Here is a 16,185-nt window from a genome sequence, read left to right as displayed (position 1 = left end):
GTAAAGGTGACAGAGGCACCTTTGGAATTGGAGGACGTCACTGTGGTAGGCGTGGAAAGTGGCCTTGGGAGCACAGGACCAAGAATGTGGGGCTGGAGGAGGCCTCAAGCTGAAGGCAGTCACCATCATCTTGGGGTTGCAGCGCTAGCCCCAAGGCTCCTGCCAGCCCCGGAAGGCAGGGGAAGTGTGGGAAGGGCCTGGGTGGGGCAGGTTTGCCTGGGAATACGACAAGCCCCAGTTCGGAGGCTGGAGATGCTGGGAAGTCAGTCAGTCGGTCCCTTTCCTCTGAGAGGCTGAGGTCAGGCTGCAGGGCGAGTGCTGATAGCAGTGGCGTTGCCATCTTGAACTTGAGAACTCTGCTGTCAGAGAGCCGGAGCTGGCTGGACATTTCTGAGGCTCAGCCAGGCTTGGGGCGGGGGGGGGGGGGGGGTTGGGGTAGACAGCTGTACTTGTGGGTAGAGCCAAGCAGTTCCCCTGAGTCTGCTATCCAGAACACCGTGCCTACCTCAACCTGGACACATCTGAGGCTGTCAGACTGGAGCCCAGGGCACAGAGCAGAGCCCCTGCCGTCCTCGGCTGCCCTCGGGGGCTGGGCCAAGGCTGGGTGGCCAGGTCTCCCACGAAGCTCTCAACAAGTTCCAGGCCTCTCCTCCTGGCTCACACCCTGCCCCCACTCACACCCCTCCATCCCTCCTCCAGTCCCTCAGAGAGGAGGAATCTGGGGGCGGGGAGGGCGGGAAGGAGGGGCCTACTCAGCCATGTCCCAGCCTGAGGACTGTCTATGAGCTTGGGGCTGGGGCGCCAGGGCTGCCAGCCACCAAGCCTGGGCGCCAGCTTTCTCGGGCAGGGTCAGGGACGGTTCAGAAGCTCTGTGTGGTCCCCTCATGGGCAAGCCAAGGGATCAGCTGGCTAGCCTGTCTCCTTGGCTGGCAGCTGTCCCCTCTCCGGGGTCACAGGGAGATGAGGTCGGCCAGGGAAAGTGCTCTGGAAGGGTACATTGACACAGCCCCTGGGGCCTTTTAAAACCAAGCTTCCTGGTAAAGCAGGGTTCTCAGTGGAGTCTCCAGGTCTTGCTCTCATCCGACAAACGCCAGCGGAAACCCACGCCCCCCCCCCCTCCCCGGCCAACCGAGCCGCAGGCCCAGATGCAGTGTCAGCAGAAGGAGCAGCCAGGCCCAGAGGGGGTGCTCTCTGGGCCCCGCTGGGAGTGTGTGCAGGAGAGCCCTCCTCAGCTCGGCTTGCGTGCCCAGGTGCACACTGGCAGCTTCTCAGAACAACTGAAGCCAGCTGGTGCCAGAGGGGCTTGTCCTGAGCCATGATGGACCAGGGTCCCTAGCGGGTGGGCTGGGAGGGGGCATGCTGTTGGCCTCTGCAGGTGCCTGCTCTTCCTGGCTGTCCAGGTGGCTGGACCTGTATCTGACAGACTGGTCCAGGGTCTAGGGCTGTGGAAAGCTGTGATCAGGAGCGCAGGTTGGGTGGGACAAGAGGGGAGGACCCACCAGCCTTATGTGCATGCTCTCATCCCTGAGTGCTGACCAGGCGTGGCTGTGGGCTGCTCCCGCCCCGGGGCGGGGGAGGCAGCCGCTGTGTGCCTCCAATTAGAATCAGCTCTTTCCCCTTGCTTGTGGGGGCGATGATTCACACCTAGTCAGGACTGGGTCTTGGCTGGGCCAGAGTATGCCCCGCTCTGTGGAACGCATATGAAGAGACTGAGAGGGACAGCACTTGGGCCCGGTGCTCAGCGGGGCAGGCTTCTGGGAGGGATCCGGAGACTGCATTTGCTGTCCTGTAGGGCCGTGGGGTGGGGTCATAGGGAAGGGGTCCTGCTAAGAGGACTGGGTTTTGGCCTAAGGCCCTCAGTGCTGGGCTGTGAGCTGGAAGACAGCTCCCTGGCCCAGAGGGGTGCATGCTGGGAGGCTGGCCAGATCAACGGACAGGTCTGGGCTGGCAGCTGTTGGCCCAGAGCACCGCCTTCCGGCCCTAACGGCCAAATGCTGTCCACCCCGCAGCTTCACCCTAAGGGGAAGGAGCACCTGCTGGGTTCGGGCCAGCATCCTCTCATCCAGGCAGGGGCAAGCACAGGGCAGAAGGAGGTGGCCTGATGGCACACCGCCTGGGGCGAGGACGCAACTGTGTCCTGGGCACTCGGGTCTGTGGAGAGTGACTCGGGGACTGGTGGCTTCTCCCTCTCACACCGGCTGCTTTTGGCGAGTGACGGTGGCCCACAGTGGCCTAAGAGGATGACCACTAAGCGCCTTGGAGCCCCAAGGCCAAGAGCACCTCCAGAGAGGACGTGGAGACAGAGCTGCTTGCTTAGCCCCCTTCCCCCATTTTTTGTCCTCTTGTTAGAGAGTACCAGAAGAGAGGGGTGCATAGAGGTCCCCTGAGGCTGTAGGAGTTGTATGGCCTCCTGCTCAGGAGGGCATGGCCTTCTGGATTCCCATGACAATAGGGCGCAGCATGGGCAGGCGGGTTGTAGGAATGCCCATGGTTTGGCCCCTCCTTTCATCCTCTGAGTAGCCTCCTCTGGATAGAAGAATGAAGTCCCTGGGCCGCAGAAGCCGCCTTTGGCTATTAGAGCTAGACACACACTCCCACCCTCAGGATCCCCCGTCTTCTCAGCCTTCCTCTACCCCCACTCCGTGCCATCTCAGGCGCATGTGCATGCCCCAGAGCACAGGCTCTTCTCCCGGGACCCTGCCACCTTGCCACGTGGAGTCCGTGGGCATCCTGGTCAGAGGGGCTGCAGGCGAGACCTTTGAGGAGGGGACATTGGAGGGTGACCTAAAGGGAGGCTGGACAGCGAGGGGAGTGACAAATGCCAAGTCAATCCAGGGCAGAGGCAAGAGACCCCCTTATGGTTCCCCGTGATCCCACTGGGTCTCACACTCCTGCCTCCTCATGACCCTGCTGCCCTCTCCTCCCCATTGCCTGGCCCCAGAGCTCAGGAGAGAACTCTCAGACTGGGCCTGCTGTCTCTCCAAGAGGAAGCCCTTTCCTCCCTCCCAGCTCTCCTCACTCACACCGCCTGCAGGATGGTTCCACGCCCAGTACCTGCCTTGGCCATGCCCAACCTGGCACGCCGTCCCCTTCCTCTCTGCACTCGGGGCTCCCACTGCTCAGCTGTCTCCAAGAGGACAGGTCCAGGATCAGTTCTGTTTGAGATTGGGGCTGCCCTGCAGAGGCTTCTCTAGGACCTGGGCTGCTGTACTCAGGCCTTGTTCTGTCCAGGTTTGGACCCTCAGCCTGGGCTGGCTCACGATACAGGGCTGAGGCATCTCCAGGACCTTGGCCTGGCTGCTCTGGAGTGAGTAGGCCTTGAGCCAGCGGGAGGCAGGAGGGCGGCAGAAGGGCAGGGCAGCTCAGGAGGGCAGCACTCACCCCCACCCTGTCCTTTCAGACCTGAAGCTGCACCTGCAGAGTACAGACTATGGCAACTTCCTGGCCAACGAGGCCTCCCCACTCACCGTGTCGGTCATTGATGACCGCCTCAAGGAGAAGATGGTAGTGGAGTTCCGCCACATGAGGAACCATGCCTACGAGCCTCTTGCCAGCTTCCTGGACTTCATTACGTGAGTGTGCCCCCACCAGCGGGATCCAGGCCACTCTCCGGGAAAACAGGGTGCCCAGCAGCCTCACTGCTGCTCAGGGTGTCCCATGCTGGGCTGCTGGCTGAAACTCCCTTTTCCCCTTTTCCAGCTGCTGTGGTGGTGTCAGAGGCCAGGAGAGCTGAGGGTCCTTGTCCCCTCATGGGCCGAGGCTAAGGCATGGGCAGGGTTCCCAGTCCTGCTGGCCTGGGTCTCAGGGAGGGATGGGAGGAAACCGAATGCCTGCTGCCTTTACAAACTCAGCTCTCAGCCCCCAGGAGCCTGTATGGGCAGGGCGCCATGCTAAGACCCTTGGCTTTCAAGCTCCCCATTGTCTGACCCTTTGGCACAGCCGTGTCCCCGCTCAGCTCCTGGAGAAGTGGGAAGAGGAGCTGACCCTGGGGCCCACAGGCGGGGCGGTCTCATGAAGGGAGCTGCCTCTGTTAGCCATGTGTGTCTTTGGAGCTGAAGACAGCCCTCTGCAGGGCCAGCCCAGGGGCCGGGAGCCAGGGCCTGGCGGACAAAGAGCTGGCTTCTGGCCAGGTGGTTGCCCCACATGGGTGGCGAGCAGAGATGGGATGGGTGGCTGGCTTCTCTGAGTGACGGTGCATGTGCACCATGGCAAAACATTTCCAGGCATACACACCACCACCACCAGGACAGGGTAGGTACCTGCTGTCTGACCTGCCTCCCACCCCTAGCAGGGGAACAGCCTCTTGCTCAGGATCTTGAGAGCTACAGCCAGAAGGGCTCCACTCTCTGAGTACCACTCGGACCTGCGGAGACTGGGCCCCCCCCCCCCCCCCCCCCGCCTGCCCCTGGCCAGAGGCCTTCCCCCAAGGCTCCCTGCTGGCCAGACTCTCATCGCTGACATGGTGTTACTAGGCCAGAGGGCAAGGGAGGGGTGACTCGTGTGCAGCATGTGGGGGGCAACTGTGCACACCACTGCAGTCATCCGATCCCTAGCCTGGTCCCATGTGTCCCCTGCCTCAAGGTCAGAGTTGAGACATACCAGGAAACAGCATGTTTACTGCCGGAGCCCAGCCTTCACCTGCAATTCATGTGCAAGGCAACCTCACTTCCTGGTGCCAACTCTAGCCTGGACTGCTTGGCCAGCATCAGAAGCCAACTCATGCCCATGGCCAGAGGTCAGCAGTCTCACTGCCCACTTGCCCCTGTCTGTGCCAACAGCCCCCCGGCCCGCCTCGGTGCCCTTAGAGGCACGGCCAGGCTGTGAAATGGAGAGGATTCCAAGCAAGCATGGCCAGGTGCCAACTCTCTGCTGGAGGTTGGCTGTGAGCACCAAGTGGCTTAAAGCAGCCAAGCACTATCCTGTGGCGGACAGTCCAGACCCGCCACTCCCTGCCCGTTCATTCATGGCGAGTGTGGCCCCAGGCCCCTGCCCTGTCTCAGGGAGAGCCACGTGGCTGCCATCTGAGCCTGTGGATGCACCTTCCATGACCTCGTCCTCTCAAGTGACCGGTCCAGCTCTTCCTCCGCCCTCTACTTCAGCCTCCCCCACGGGGCAGCCCGAGGCTGTGTCACCACCTGGAACCTCGCCACTCCTGAAACGGCTGAGTCAGGCGCAGGCGCCCCGCTCTACCCTCCAGCCCACTCTCCATCCCATGCGGACATGGGTTCCGGACTCAGCAGGACGCCGCGCCTTGCTTCCTCTCTGCTGCCCTTCTGTCTTCCGTTGCTTCCCTCCCCAGCTGAGGTTCCCTGGTCCATCTCTCCAGCTCTCTTCTGCCAATATCTGCAGCACTCTTGGCCGCCTCACTCATGGTCCCGCCCACCGGCTGGCAGCCACCCAGCCCTGGAGGAATCCCAGCAGCCTCCAGCCTGGAGTCCCCCTCCCCCGCCCCATGCTGGGAGCAGTCAGGGAAGCCATCAGTTGATGGGTGGGTAATTCCTGCTGCTGGGCAGGCATGCCCAGCTGGCCTCTTGCAGCACTCCCACCTGGATGGGTAACCCACCTCTCCATCATCAGCATGCCCCCCCCCCCCCATTTCTGGGCTGATAGCCTACCTCTTCCTCCAGACATAGTCAACGCCCACATGCCTCAACAAGGTGTCCACCCCCTACCCGCTCCAATGGCAGAGGCCTCATGACCTCTCAGGCCCTACTGTCAATGGCCTGGGCCTCTGCCTCTGCTACCAGGACCCTGGAAAGCCTCACTGGCACCCTTGTCTGTCTGCCACCTTCTCCAGGTTGTCCCAATCACCATTGAAGCAGGCTTAGGGCTCTCGCGTCTTTAAAAAGCCCTCTTGTGGGGCCCCACAGTTTACATGTGTATTCTTCTCACCCCCCTTGTCCCTGGAGCCCCTAGCCGGCTTGCAACTGCCCACCACTACCACAAAGCCCCCCTGGATGAAGTTCCCCTGGGCCGAAGGTGGCCAAGGTCTCCAGCCTGCCCACCCACTGTCTCACTCGCCTTCCTTCCTCTGTGGGGTCTGTCTGTCTGGGTTAACTCCCACCCACTGAATTTTCTTCCTTCTCCATCCATTCCACCTGGACACTAGCGGCAGGGGGATTCAGGCTCGGGTCAGCCCCTGCGGCACTAGGGGATGCATCAGGGGGATCCCTCAGCCTGAAGAGTATGGGCAAGGGGATGTAATGGAAGAAGGGTGTGTGTGTAGGTTGAGGGAACCATACATATTCTGAAAACCCTGAACATGGGCTCCAGCCTCCAGGCATGACACCCTTTCTAGGACAGAAAAGGATGCCCTAGGGCCGCCCAGTATGGCCCCTAACAAGGAAGGAGAAGACAGGCCCTCCTCAGGGGTCATCAGGCCTAGTTTGGGGTATAGGCTGCTGTCAGGCACAGCTGACCTATAGTGGGCCCCAGCTGGGAGGGGGGTTGGGGCCCTCGGGGAGAGGTCAGCTGTGCTTCATCCTGAGTGCCTTCTTTGCTGTGGAGCTGCCCGGGATGACTGGACTGGGATTCTCAGGGGATGGGGACTTCCACTGAAGTGTTCACGCACACTGGCCAAAGCTGCCTCCACCCTCTCGTGTGAGAGACAGCGAGTGCCCACTGCTTAGCTCTTATCCAGGCCCAGTGCCAGCAGGTGATGCCTGGCTGTGAGATGCTCTTAGTGGTGGTGCAGACAGTGCCTGGAGAGGTCTGGGGCAGCTGCCACCGAGGGACCCGGGGCCAGAGCATCAGGAGGACTCTAGGATCAGGCGGACTGGAGTGGAGGTGGTTGCTGGCCCTGAGTGAGATGCCCGATTTCATGGTGACAGCATGTGATGATATGTCTTGACCGGGGAGAGGGCAGCAGCCCTTCTCATCGGAGGCGCTAGCTGTCGGCTCTTGCTCCCTTCCCCAGAGCAGAGCGTGGTGGGTGGCAGGGAGAGGGTGGAGACTGCCCTGGCCTGGTACCTGCTGGCCCATATCGCACAACCCACGGTGGGTGCCGAGCTGAGTAGCCTGTGGACAGGCTGTGTTCTCGCACTCTTCTGGGGACTCAGGTGGTCGGCTCGGTCCAGGAAACCAGCCTTCCAGCCAGGCGGAGCACTCCCTTGCTATATGACTTGGGAAAGTCTCTTAGGGGTCTGGCCTGAGGACACCTTGGTCTGGTCCATTCCATGCCCAATCTCACAGGAGAGGCCACCCTGGGAATGAAGCTGTTGGGGTGGGAAACAGAGCCCCAAAGGCTTCTGTCTTTGGTGAGTGAGCCGCCACCCCAGTGCACAGCACCTGCTTGGAGCCAGGTGACCGCTGGCAGAGCTTGGCTGGGGTTCTCACTCCCACATCTCCCGAGTGCCAGTGGCCTCAGAGCTACCAGCCTGGAGCAGGTGAGAGGAGGCGGTGTCCCAGGACGATGGCTTCCAGTGCCCACTGGGCCTGCCAGTGCACTTGTCAATCGCCCAGGTTGTGTTCCCCCAACCGTGGACCCTGTAAAGTCATGGTGGGCCATCGTGTCCCCAGCCTTCCTCTCTTGCTGGCTGCACTGTTGTGTCTGGGCTGACGGTGGGTCTTGCTAGACCTGTGGGTGTGGGCTCGACTGATGTTCTCTCCTCCCGCACTGTCTCTTGGGCTGCATTCGGCGTGGTCAGTGGGGGCGTGCCTGGGTGCCTAGAAGCAAGTGGGGGATCTCACTGGGCCCCTGAAGAGGGGCAGGATTTTGTGGAGGGAAAGGTTAGACCCACTTTAGCTCACCTTGTTATCCTGAGTGCAGAGGGGAAATTGAGGCAGGAGAGATGGCCTGCTGAGGTCAAGGCTGATTCTCGTCACTTCCTACCCTGGGCAGGACGCTGCAAGACTCCAGAGCGCTTGATCCCAGGTACTGTGACCAGCCACTCATGGGAGCCCCTGCTAGGGCACCCCCTCCACAGCCCCAGGACACCCCCCTCCTCCTACCTCAGAGCTGAGGTTCGGAGATCCTGGAAGCAAGCCATGATGCTCCAGCAGGTGGCGCCAGAGGGCACAGCAGAGGGCTAGGGGCTGCTCTGGGCTCTGCAGGCGTTTAGCAGGAAGTGGCCTCCAAAACTCTGGGCTGAGACTTTGGTGGGCCCTACCCTAGCAGAATCTTGAAGGCATAGGGTGAGAACGAGCCTCTGGGCAGGAGTGCAGACTGCCCCACCCCCACGCCTCTTCCTTTGGCCTGGCGGGCAGCCGGCCCTGCACTCCCCAGCTGTCTTCTCCTGGAGGGAGAGGCTGACCAGCTGGAGCTCCCTCTTCCCTAGTGAGGCCGAGTGAGGGGAGGAATGGCGGAATGGCTTTCTGGGGCCCAGGAGGCAGCTGGGTGAGGGGAAGAAGGAGGTTTTCCCTGCCTGCTGGAGCCTTTGACCGGGAAGAAAAGGCACACAGCTGGACCAGGCCTGTCCTGCTTCCTTTCTCCCCGGAAAGAGGATTCTGACCCCCTCTGGGCAGGGGGGCAAAGCAGGGGTGCGCACGCCAGGCAGACCCAACCTAGGTTACAAAGGGCCTTGAAGGGGTGAGGGACTCACTAAGTGCCACCTCTGCTTGACGCAGCATCTCCTGGGCCAGCCAGAGGGTCCCTGCTGTCTGTTCCACATCACTAGCAGGACAGCAGCTAAGTCAAGTGATGGTGTCCTCCCGCCAGGCCTGCCCCTAGCAAGACAGATCTCATGAGTCTTGGGGCAGAGGGTCGTCCGCATGAGGAGCCTGGCTGGTAGGGGTCCCTCCGAGAAGTCAGGCTAGAAAGGACCCTGAAAGCTGGGCAGGCAGGGGAGGGAGCGGAGAGCTCCTCTGTCGTAGGGTGTGGCCTGGACCCTCTGCAGGGATCTTACCTGACAGTGGGGTAGAGGCTGACAGTAAGAGAGGCCTGTGGGGCGTGCAAGGGACCTGGGGCCATGATGGCTCAGCTCTCCATTACTGACGACAGTCGGTGGTGTGGCGTAGTGATTATGCATTGGGTTGCTAACTTTGAGGTCAGCAGAGGTCAGCAGTTCAAACCCACCAGCTGCATTCTGGGAGAAAAACGAGGCTTTCTACTCCTGTAAAGAGCTGTCATCTGAGAAACCCACGGGGGCAGTTCTGCCCTGTCCAGTAGGGTCGTTGTGCATCAGAATTGACTCCCTGGCAGTGAGTTGGTCTTTGGGCTTTTCAGGTTTGAGCCTGAGGTGGCTCCATGGAGAAAAGCCCTGGTGGCCTGCTGCCGTGCAGCTGAGCATCTGGGGGCCTGCGAGCAGCTCTGCTCGGTCCTGCGGCTGCTGTGAGGCGGGACCACTGGACAGCACTGCCTGTCTGGCTGTCCCGAGGCTCTCTGGAGCTGGGTGGGGTTGGGGAGGGGTGGCATGTGGTTTGGCTCCTGGGGCACAGGAGACACTGGCAGCCTCAGCAGCAGGGGGTACCCAGACTGGGAGAGACCCCAGCCCAAAGCTCTGGGGGATGGGGACAGAAGGCCAACCTCTATAAAAGGACCTTGCCTGAGGCCTCAGTGTAGGAAGGTAGGGGCCTGTCCCCTCTCCGTGCACATCCTGTGGTTGACCCAGCCGGCGTGGAGGAGAGGGAGGGCAGCTGCCTGGCCCCAGGCCCAGGAGAGCAGAGGTCAGAGCAGGAGAATGGGCAGCCAGCAGGACAAGCTTGGGCTGGCCTGGAACAGGAGTTGTGGTCTCTTCTGCCACCCCCACCCCCGCGGTACCTTTGCTTCCCTTCAGGAGCAGCCTGCTTCCGTCCAGGGGTCTTCCCTGGGCCCCTTAGCACTAGTTATGCAAGAGACTTTCTCTCAGCCACCCAGAGCAGGGGCAGGGCCTGTACCATGTGCTGAGAGGGCAGCAGCCTTGGCCCCAGTTCCCACTCTTCCGTGGGGGCACCTGGCCTTGGAAATGGTTCTCTGTGGGTCTCACCCGCTCCCTGGGCCCATCACCTGGTAGAGGCTGGAAGAAATCAGGGGCTGCTGCAGCCTACCTGGGCCCTGGGCCCTCTGCCCACTTCCTCCACACTCTCTCTACCTAGGCAACCTCACTGACATTGACTTCAGCCCCAGCAAGAAATCCTTGCTGTCTCCAGGCTGAGCCTGGTCCCTTGGAGGCATCCCCACTCTGACCCACTCCACAGCCCCCTCTGCTGCCCACTTGCCTCTCTGGCTGGCCTGTGGGCAGAGAGCCATGGGCAACCTCAGCCCCAGGGTCTCCTCCACCTCACTCTAGGCTGAGGCTGACCCTGGCTTTGGGCCCTGCCCAGAGGGGTGAGGGTGGTCTGCCCTTTGGGGAGTAGGGCTCTGCAGGGGCTGCCTCCTTCTTGGCTCTTGCCTTGGAAGCTTCTCCCACCCTACTTGGCCACAGTCTGGGTGACCTTAACTGGACCATGATCCTCCTTGCTTACAGGCCACTAAAGTGGGGCCCATAGGACCATGCCAGCCACCCCGCCAGCACTGCTCTCTGCCCCTGGAATCCTGAGTGGGGCCACACTCAGTGCTGCCAGAGCTCGACCGACCCCTTTCCTCCCAAGGTCCTGTGATTGCTCAGGCCTCTGTCCCTGTCCCCTACCATGTGCTCCAGCTCCCCATGTCCTGGGGGAATTTACTCACTGAGAAACCCCTGGGGGAGCCTGGATACCTCTCCCCACACACAGAGGGCTCATGTCCATCCTTAGCCCCTGATGTGGGGATAGCCCCTGATGTGGGGATAGGGCCATGAGGCCGGGAGAGAGATGCCCCAGGTACTGACTGACTGGAAGCAGCTTTGCTGGGGCCGGCGACACAGCGTGGGGAAAAGCCAGGACTTGGCTGACAGGTGCCTGTGCTTGTAGTTACAGCTACATGATCGACAATGTCATCCTGCTCATCACGGGCACGCTGCACCAGCGCTCTATCTCTGAGCTGGTGCCCAAATGCCACCCGCTGGGCAGCTTCGAGCAGATGGAGGCCGTGAATATCGCGCAGACCCCTGCCGAGCTCTACAATGCCATCCTGGTGGACACGCCCCTAGGTGAGCCACTAGGCTGGAGAAGGCCAGTGGGGCCTCCATGGGGGTCTCAGATCCCTTCTGGGTGGGTGACCCTGAGTTGAAAGGGGAGGCTTGTCTACTGAGTACCTTGCTCCTCCCTCCATGCCCCTCCTCTTCTCTTTTTCTGCATTTGCTGGACCAGCCAGGCCAGCCTCGGTGACCTTACTTGGTCCAGCTTTGTCCAGCTCTGGTTTCTCTGAATGCAGAGGGGGACTGAGTTCATGGGAGTAGAGAAAAAGCCTGGGTCCCTTGGAGTACAGCCTGCGCAGGGCTGGAGTGACTGGCTACCCTGGAGGCCAGGAGAGGGGCACATAGCTTCACTTGGCTTTCCCTGGGCAGGCCCCACATTGGAGATGAGGATGGAAGGGGAGCCAGGGGCTTCCTGCAGGGCCTCCCTAGGAGATGCCGGCACTGTGACCTTACCCGGCTGGTGTCTTCTGACACAGAGCCCTGTCCCCCAAGGCACGCCTCCAGGAAGCCCCTGATTAAGCCATGGGACTCTGTGCTGCAGTTGGTTCCGGGTTCTATGTGTCTTCAGTTTCTATCTTTAGAAAGGAGACAGGCGAGTGGGTCTGCAGGCTCCAGGGTGAGCATGCTCAGTCCCACTCCAGCCTCCACCTCCAGCCTGACAGAGGCTCTTGGGTCACTGGTCCACGCCTGCCAGCTGTTGGACTCATCCCTTGTCCTAAGGAGGGGAGGCTGCTTCTCTCCTTGTAGGCCCCAGGCCTTCCTGGGGGATGTGGAGCAGCAGGCTTCATGCCCCCAATCCCCAGCTGCCCCCCTGAAGGGAGGGTGTCCTGGCATCTTATGCAAGCCTGTCTTTGGCATGGACTGTGCTGGGTCTGCCCCCACCCCACCCCCAGCGGCATTAGATCATGCCGTGGCTGGCCGCCTCTTTGTAAATCAATTTTAGGAGAAGGAGGCAGAAACAGGCCAGGTCAGGCCACATGGCCCAGAGCCTTATGTCTGCCACTTCCAAAGGACTGGCCCAGGATTGGCTGGGCGTCTCCCTCCTACCCCCACCCCCCGCCGCCTCGTGCACCTCCAGTCCTAGCCAGACAGGTCTAGTGCTGGGTCTGCTCGCCTAGGCCAAGTACACCTGCCCACTCTGACGCCCTTCATCTGGCTGCCCAGCGGCTTTTTTCCAGGACTGCATCTCAGAGCAGGACCTGGATGAGATGAACATCGAGATTATCCGGAATACGCTCTACAAGGTACAGTGCTGAGAGCCCGAGTCATTTGTAGACAGGTGGGGTGGTGGGACAGGATGTAGCCGCACCAGGATTTTGTCCCCGGACTTTGCCACTCCCTCTCAGTTTCAGTGATGGGCGCAGTTGCCTGGAACTGGTTCTCCATCCTGTGGCGCCCGCAGCACGGCAGGGCCAGATAAGATCACAGGAGGGGCTGCCGCTTCAGGCCGGCCTGTCAAGAGCTGGCTCCTGGACAGCTGCTCACCTGGGCTCAGGAGCGTCACGGGCCACCACCCAAGCCAGCACCTCTGGGGCCCACCTCACCTATACGGTGACCAGCAAGGACAGGCAGTGGAGCAAAGGCCACAGGCTGTTCAGTTAAAGAGTGATGGGTCCCTGCAGGGTCCCTTTCAAGTTACCCAGGCCAGAACCAGAGCCAGGGCCACTTCCCACTGACTCCCTCTCCCTGAGCTTCCCACCAGGCTGGGGCCCCAGAGATAGAGGGTTAGCACTGCCCTGGCCCTGAGAGGTGGCGAGGAGGATGGGCGTCAGGAAGGGCTCTCGCCATGGTGAATGCAGGGACCCCTGACCTGAGGGGCAGCAGCGAGAGCCTGTGTCAGCAGTGTGCCACTGTCAAAGGAGCTGTGGGTGGCACTGGCCAAGGAATCTGCCGACCTAACTCTGCTCAGTTATGAGATTTTTTTGAGAGAGGGGCCTTTCCTGCCAAGGTTGGAGCTAGCTGTGGATGCCGGGCAGCAGCCTGGGGCCAGGGACTGGGCCGGGTAGGGCCCACCCAGAGTCTGCAGTGACCCAAGCAGTGATATAGCCCTCGCAGAGGGCGAGCATGGCACACCAGCCCATGGCGAGTGACTGGTCCGCTGGGGCTCAAGTGCAGGTTCTAGATGAGTGGTGGCAGTAGAGGGCAGCCAGGAAGCCTGCCGAGCCCTCACCCATCCCACTCTGACCATTATGTGGAGAGTGGAGCTGAGGGCAGGACGGTCGCCGACTTCTTTAGTCTCAGGAGGAGCAAGGGGGCAGCAAAGGCCACATTTGTAAAACGAGGCAAGTGAGGGCCCTGCAGTAGGAGGGGTGGTCACCAGAGCCCCACACAGCAGTGCACTGGGCTCACCCCTGGCACAGCCTGTTTGCAAAGCCAGTGCTCCCCCTACCTCCCGCCACTCCCAGGGCTGCAGGCCAACCAGCCTGCCCAGTGGGGGCATGTCAGTGTGAAGCATGTATGCATGCTCCTGGAGCTCCCGCCCACCCAGCTGGCCCATTGCCGGACTACCTGCACTCAGATTGGTGAGGGGTGCGGCCGTGCCCCTAACCTCCCCCATACCCCCTCGTTACCAGACCTGACTGGTTCCAACTAGAGTTGCTGGCGAGGGCTGCCCGGGCACCAACTCGTAAACACCTACCTGGGACCATGGGCCCTGTGCCAGGGCCTCCCGCCCATCAGACAATGTCCCAGCCTGGTGGCCACAGATGGGAGATTAGGTGGACCCTCAGCTGGTTGGTGGGTGGGAACTGTAGGCAGCTGGTGGAGCAGCCATGGCTGGCTGACTCCAGCAGGTGGGGGGAGCCAACAGGGGGATGGGTGACCTTGGTACCCAGGTCTTAGCCGTTTCTTCAGCTACCTGAGGAAAGTTTGGGCCTGTCCCAGCAGACTCCTCTCCCTGGGGTTAGCCGTTCCAGAAACTGGCTAAGCAAATGGGCTGGTGGCAGGGCATGGGCCCTAAGCCGTGGCTGGTGGCTTCCTCCGCAGATAAGCAACTGCAGACCCTGTGGACGGGTGGTCCTTGGGTTCAGCCAGAGCCAGCCCCGCTGGGGACAGACCTCTTGGCGGATGGGGCAGCATCACCAGGCCACAGTGGGGTTGGCTGCTGCCTCTGTGCTAGGTGGAGTCCATTGTCCCCCTCCTAGGTGGCTCTCTTCCCTCACCTGCCCTAGAACTTTGTTTCCAGCACCTTGGTGGCCATTCCCAGCCTGCCTTTGGGCCGCCCCATCTCTCCCTTTGGAGCAGTGGAACCTGTTGTCCCCAGCTGGATGTGGGCAGAAAAGTCTGCGTGCCTTAAAAGGCCGTGCTCCCCCCATCTGGCCTGTAGCGCTGGTGGTGCTCTAAGTACGCCACTCTGTGGGCCGGGAGCAGGGAGGGGCCCTTGCACATGGCTTCCACTGAGGTGGTAAACCTGTTTCCTTGGCACTTAAGGGGAAGGATGCTTGCTTGTGCCAGGAAGGCCTGGGCAGCCCTATGCCTCTTGTGCCCAGCAGACCCTATACGCTTAGACAGGAAGCGCTGTCCCGTCGTCCGTCGTCCCCCGCCCCCCCCCCCCCCCCGGCAGCCAAGTGCCCAGCTACTGCCTGTCAGGGGAAGAGATTCAGGAATGGTGGTCTGGGTGTGCTGAGTGGGGTTGGGCTGGGGAGTAGGCAGTGCTCTCTGAGACTGCAGAGGGGGCAGGGGCCCGTGCATCACCTACTCCAGCTATTGGAGCTCACTTGGACTTGTGGATACCGTGGGCCTGGCTGACTGAGGAAGAGGTGTTTCAGGAGATTTGGAAGGGAGGATGGCAAGGCAAGAGGCAAGATGGTGGCTCTCGTTGGGTGAAGAGTGTTAAGCACTGTGGCCTGCAACCGCCAGCCAAAATTGGCCCAGCCACTCCTGGGTGGGAGCAGCAGCCTTGTGGCTAATTGGCAACTGACACATGTGGTTTTTCTGAGTTGACCCACTTATGTGGTGTTTGCACAAGTCATGGAGGGGCTGGGGAGTGAGGAGGAAGTGGGAGTCCTGAATGTCCCCACCAAGCCCCCGTCTTGGCTGAGTAAACCCCATGCCCCACACAGGCCTATCTGGAGTCCTTCTACAAGTTCTGCACGCTGCTGGGCGGCACCACGGCCGATGCCATGTGTCCCATCCTGGAGGTAAGGCCCCTTAGCGTCCCTGCCTGCCTGCTGCCTGTGTACCCTGGGCTGTGCTGCCCCTGATCAGCTGTTGCCTTCCTCTTCCCTCTCTTCCCCTGCTGCCGACACACGACTGCAGTTTGAAGCTGACCGCCGCGCCTTCATCATCACCATCAACTCCTTTGGCACCGAGCTGTCCAAGGAGGACCGCGCCAAGCTCTTCCCGCACTGTGGACGCCTCTACCCGGAGGGCCTGGCCCAGCTGGCTCGGGCTGACGACTATGAGCAGGTGAAGAACGTGGCCGATTACTACCCGGTGAGTGCCCTGCTAGTGTGCCCCTGGGCATTGGGTGCCCCTCGCAGCCCGGGTGCTCACCTGTGTCCCCCAACCAGGAGTACAAGCTGCTCTTCGAGGGGGCGGGCAGCAACCCCGGAGACAAGACCCTGGAGGACCGCTTCTTTGAGCACGAGGTGCGTACAGGGCGCCTAGGGCCTGCTCAGACTGGGGAGTGGCTGGTGGCCTGGGCCACCCTCGCCACGTCCACATCTGTCCCCAGGTGAAGCTGAACAAGCTGGCCTTCCTGAACCAGTTCCACTTTGGCGTCTTCTACGCCTTCGTGAAGCTCAAGGAGCAGGAGTGCCGCAACATCGTGTGGATTGCTGAGTGCATCGCACAGCGCCATCGCACCAAGATCGACAACTACATCCCCATCTTCTAGCTGCGCGCACGCGGTGTGTGTCTGTGTGTGCCGTGACTCAGTCCTGTGGGGAGCAGCCTCCCAGCCCGCTTTGGGCCTCCCCTGGGGTGGGCACCTGCTCCCTCTGCTGAGAGGGCCCAGCCTGCTCCACAGCAAGGAGGCCCTCAGCCCTGTGTTTACAGCCGCTGTAGTGTCTGCAAAGCATGTGGTCACTTCCCTGTTGTGCCCTCACCTTAGAAACCCCCTGCCCCCCTGTGGGTTACCCTTATGGCCCAGCAGAAGGATAGTGTGTGTGTATGTGTGCGTGCTGGGGGGAGGGGAGGGCTCCCCCTCAGTGCCCGCTCGCTGCCCCATTCCTGAGACAATAAAGCAGCCCTCTGAGTCCATCTGTTTGTG

The 16,185-nt window shown here is 61.5% G+C and overlaps 1 protein-coding gene across 1 annotated transcript in view; it reads left to right on the top strand.

Annotated features, from left to right (window-relative positions):
* ATP6V0D1 (ATPase H+ transporting V0 subunit d1) overlaps positions 1–16,175 on the top strand; it is a 37,356-nt gene extending 21,181 nt beyond the window's left edge. The window contains exons 2-8 of the mRNA XM_075536359.1: positions 3,401–3,572; positions 10,807–10,985; positions 12,138–12,217; positions 15,035–15,112; positions 15,231–15,407; positions 15,485–15,562; positions 15,649–16,175. Of these exons, the coding sequence (XP_075392474.1) occupies positions 3,401–3,572; positions 10,807–10,985; positions 12,138–12,217; positions 15,035–15,112; positions 15,231–15,407; positions 15,485–15,562; positions 15,649–15,810 (926 nt within the window). The 3' untranslated portion in view covers positions 15,811–16,175. The remainder of the gene's footprint in view (positions 1–3,400; positions 3,573–10,806; positions 10,986–12,137; positions 12,218–15,034; positions 15,113–15,230; positions 15,408–15,484; positions 15,563–15,648) is intronic.
* The last annotated feature ends 10 nt before the right edge of the window (positions 16,176–16,185 follow it).

This window comes from Tenrec ecaudatus, chromosome 18, assembly GCF_050624435.1.
Source record: "Tenrec ecaudatus isolate mTenEca1 chromosome 18, mTenEca1.hap1, whole genome shotgun sequence".
NCBI classification, from domain to species: Eukaryota; Metazoa; Chordata; class Mammalia; order Afrosoricida; family Tenrecidae; genus Tenrec; species Tenrec ecaudatus.
This window is presented reverse-complemented; position numbering and strand designations above follow the sequence as displayed.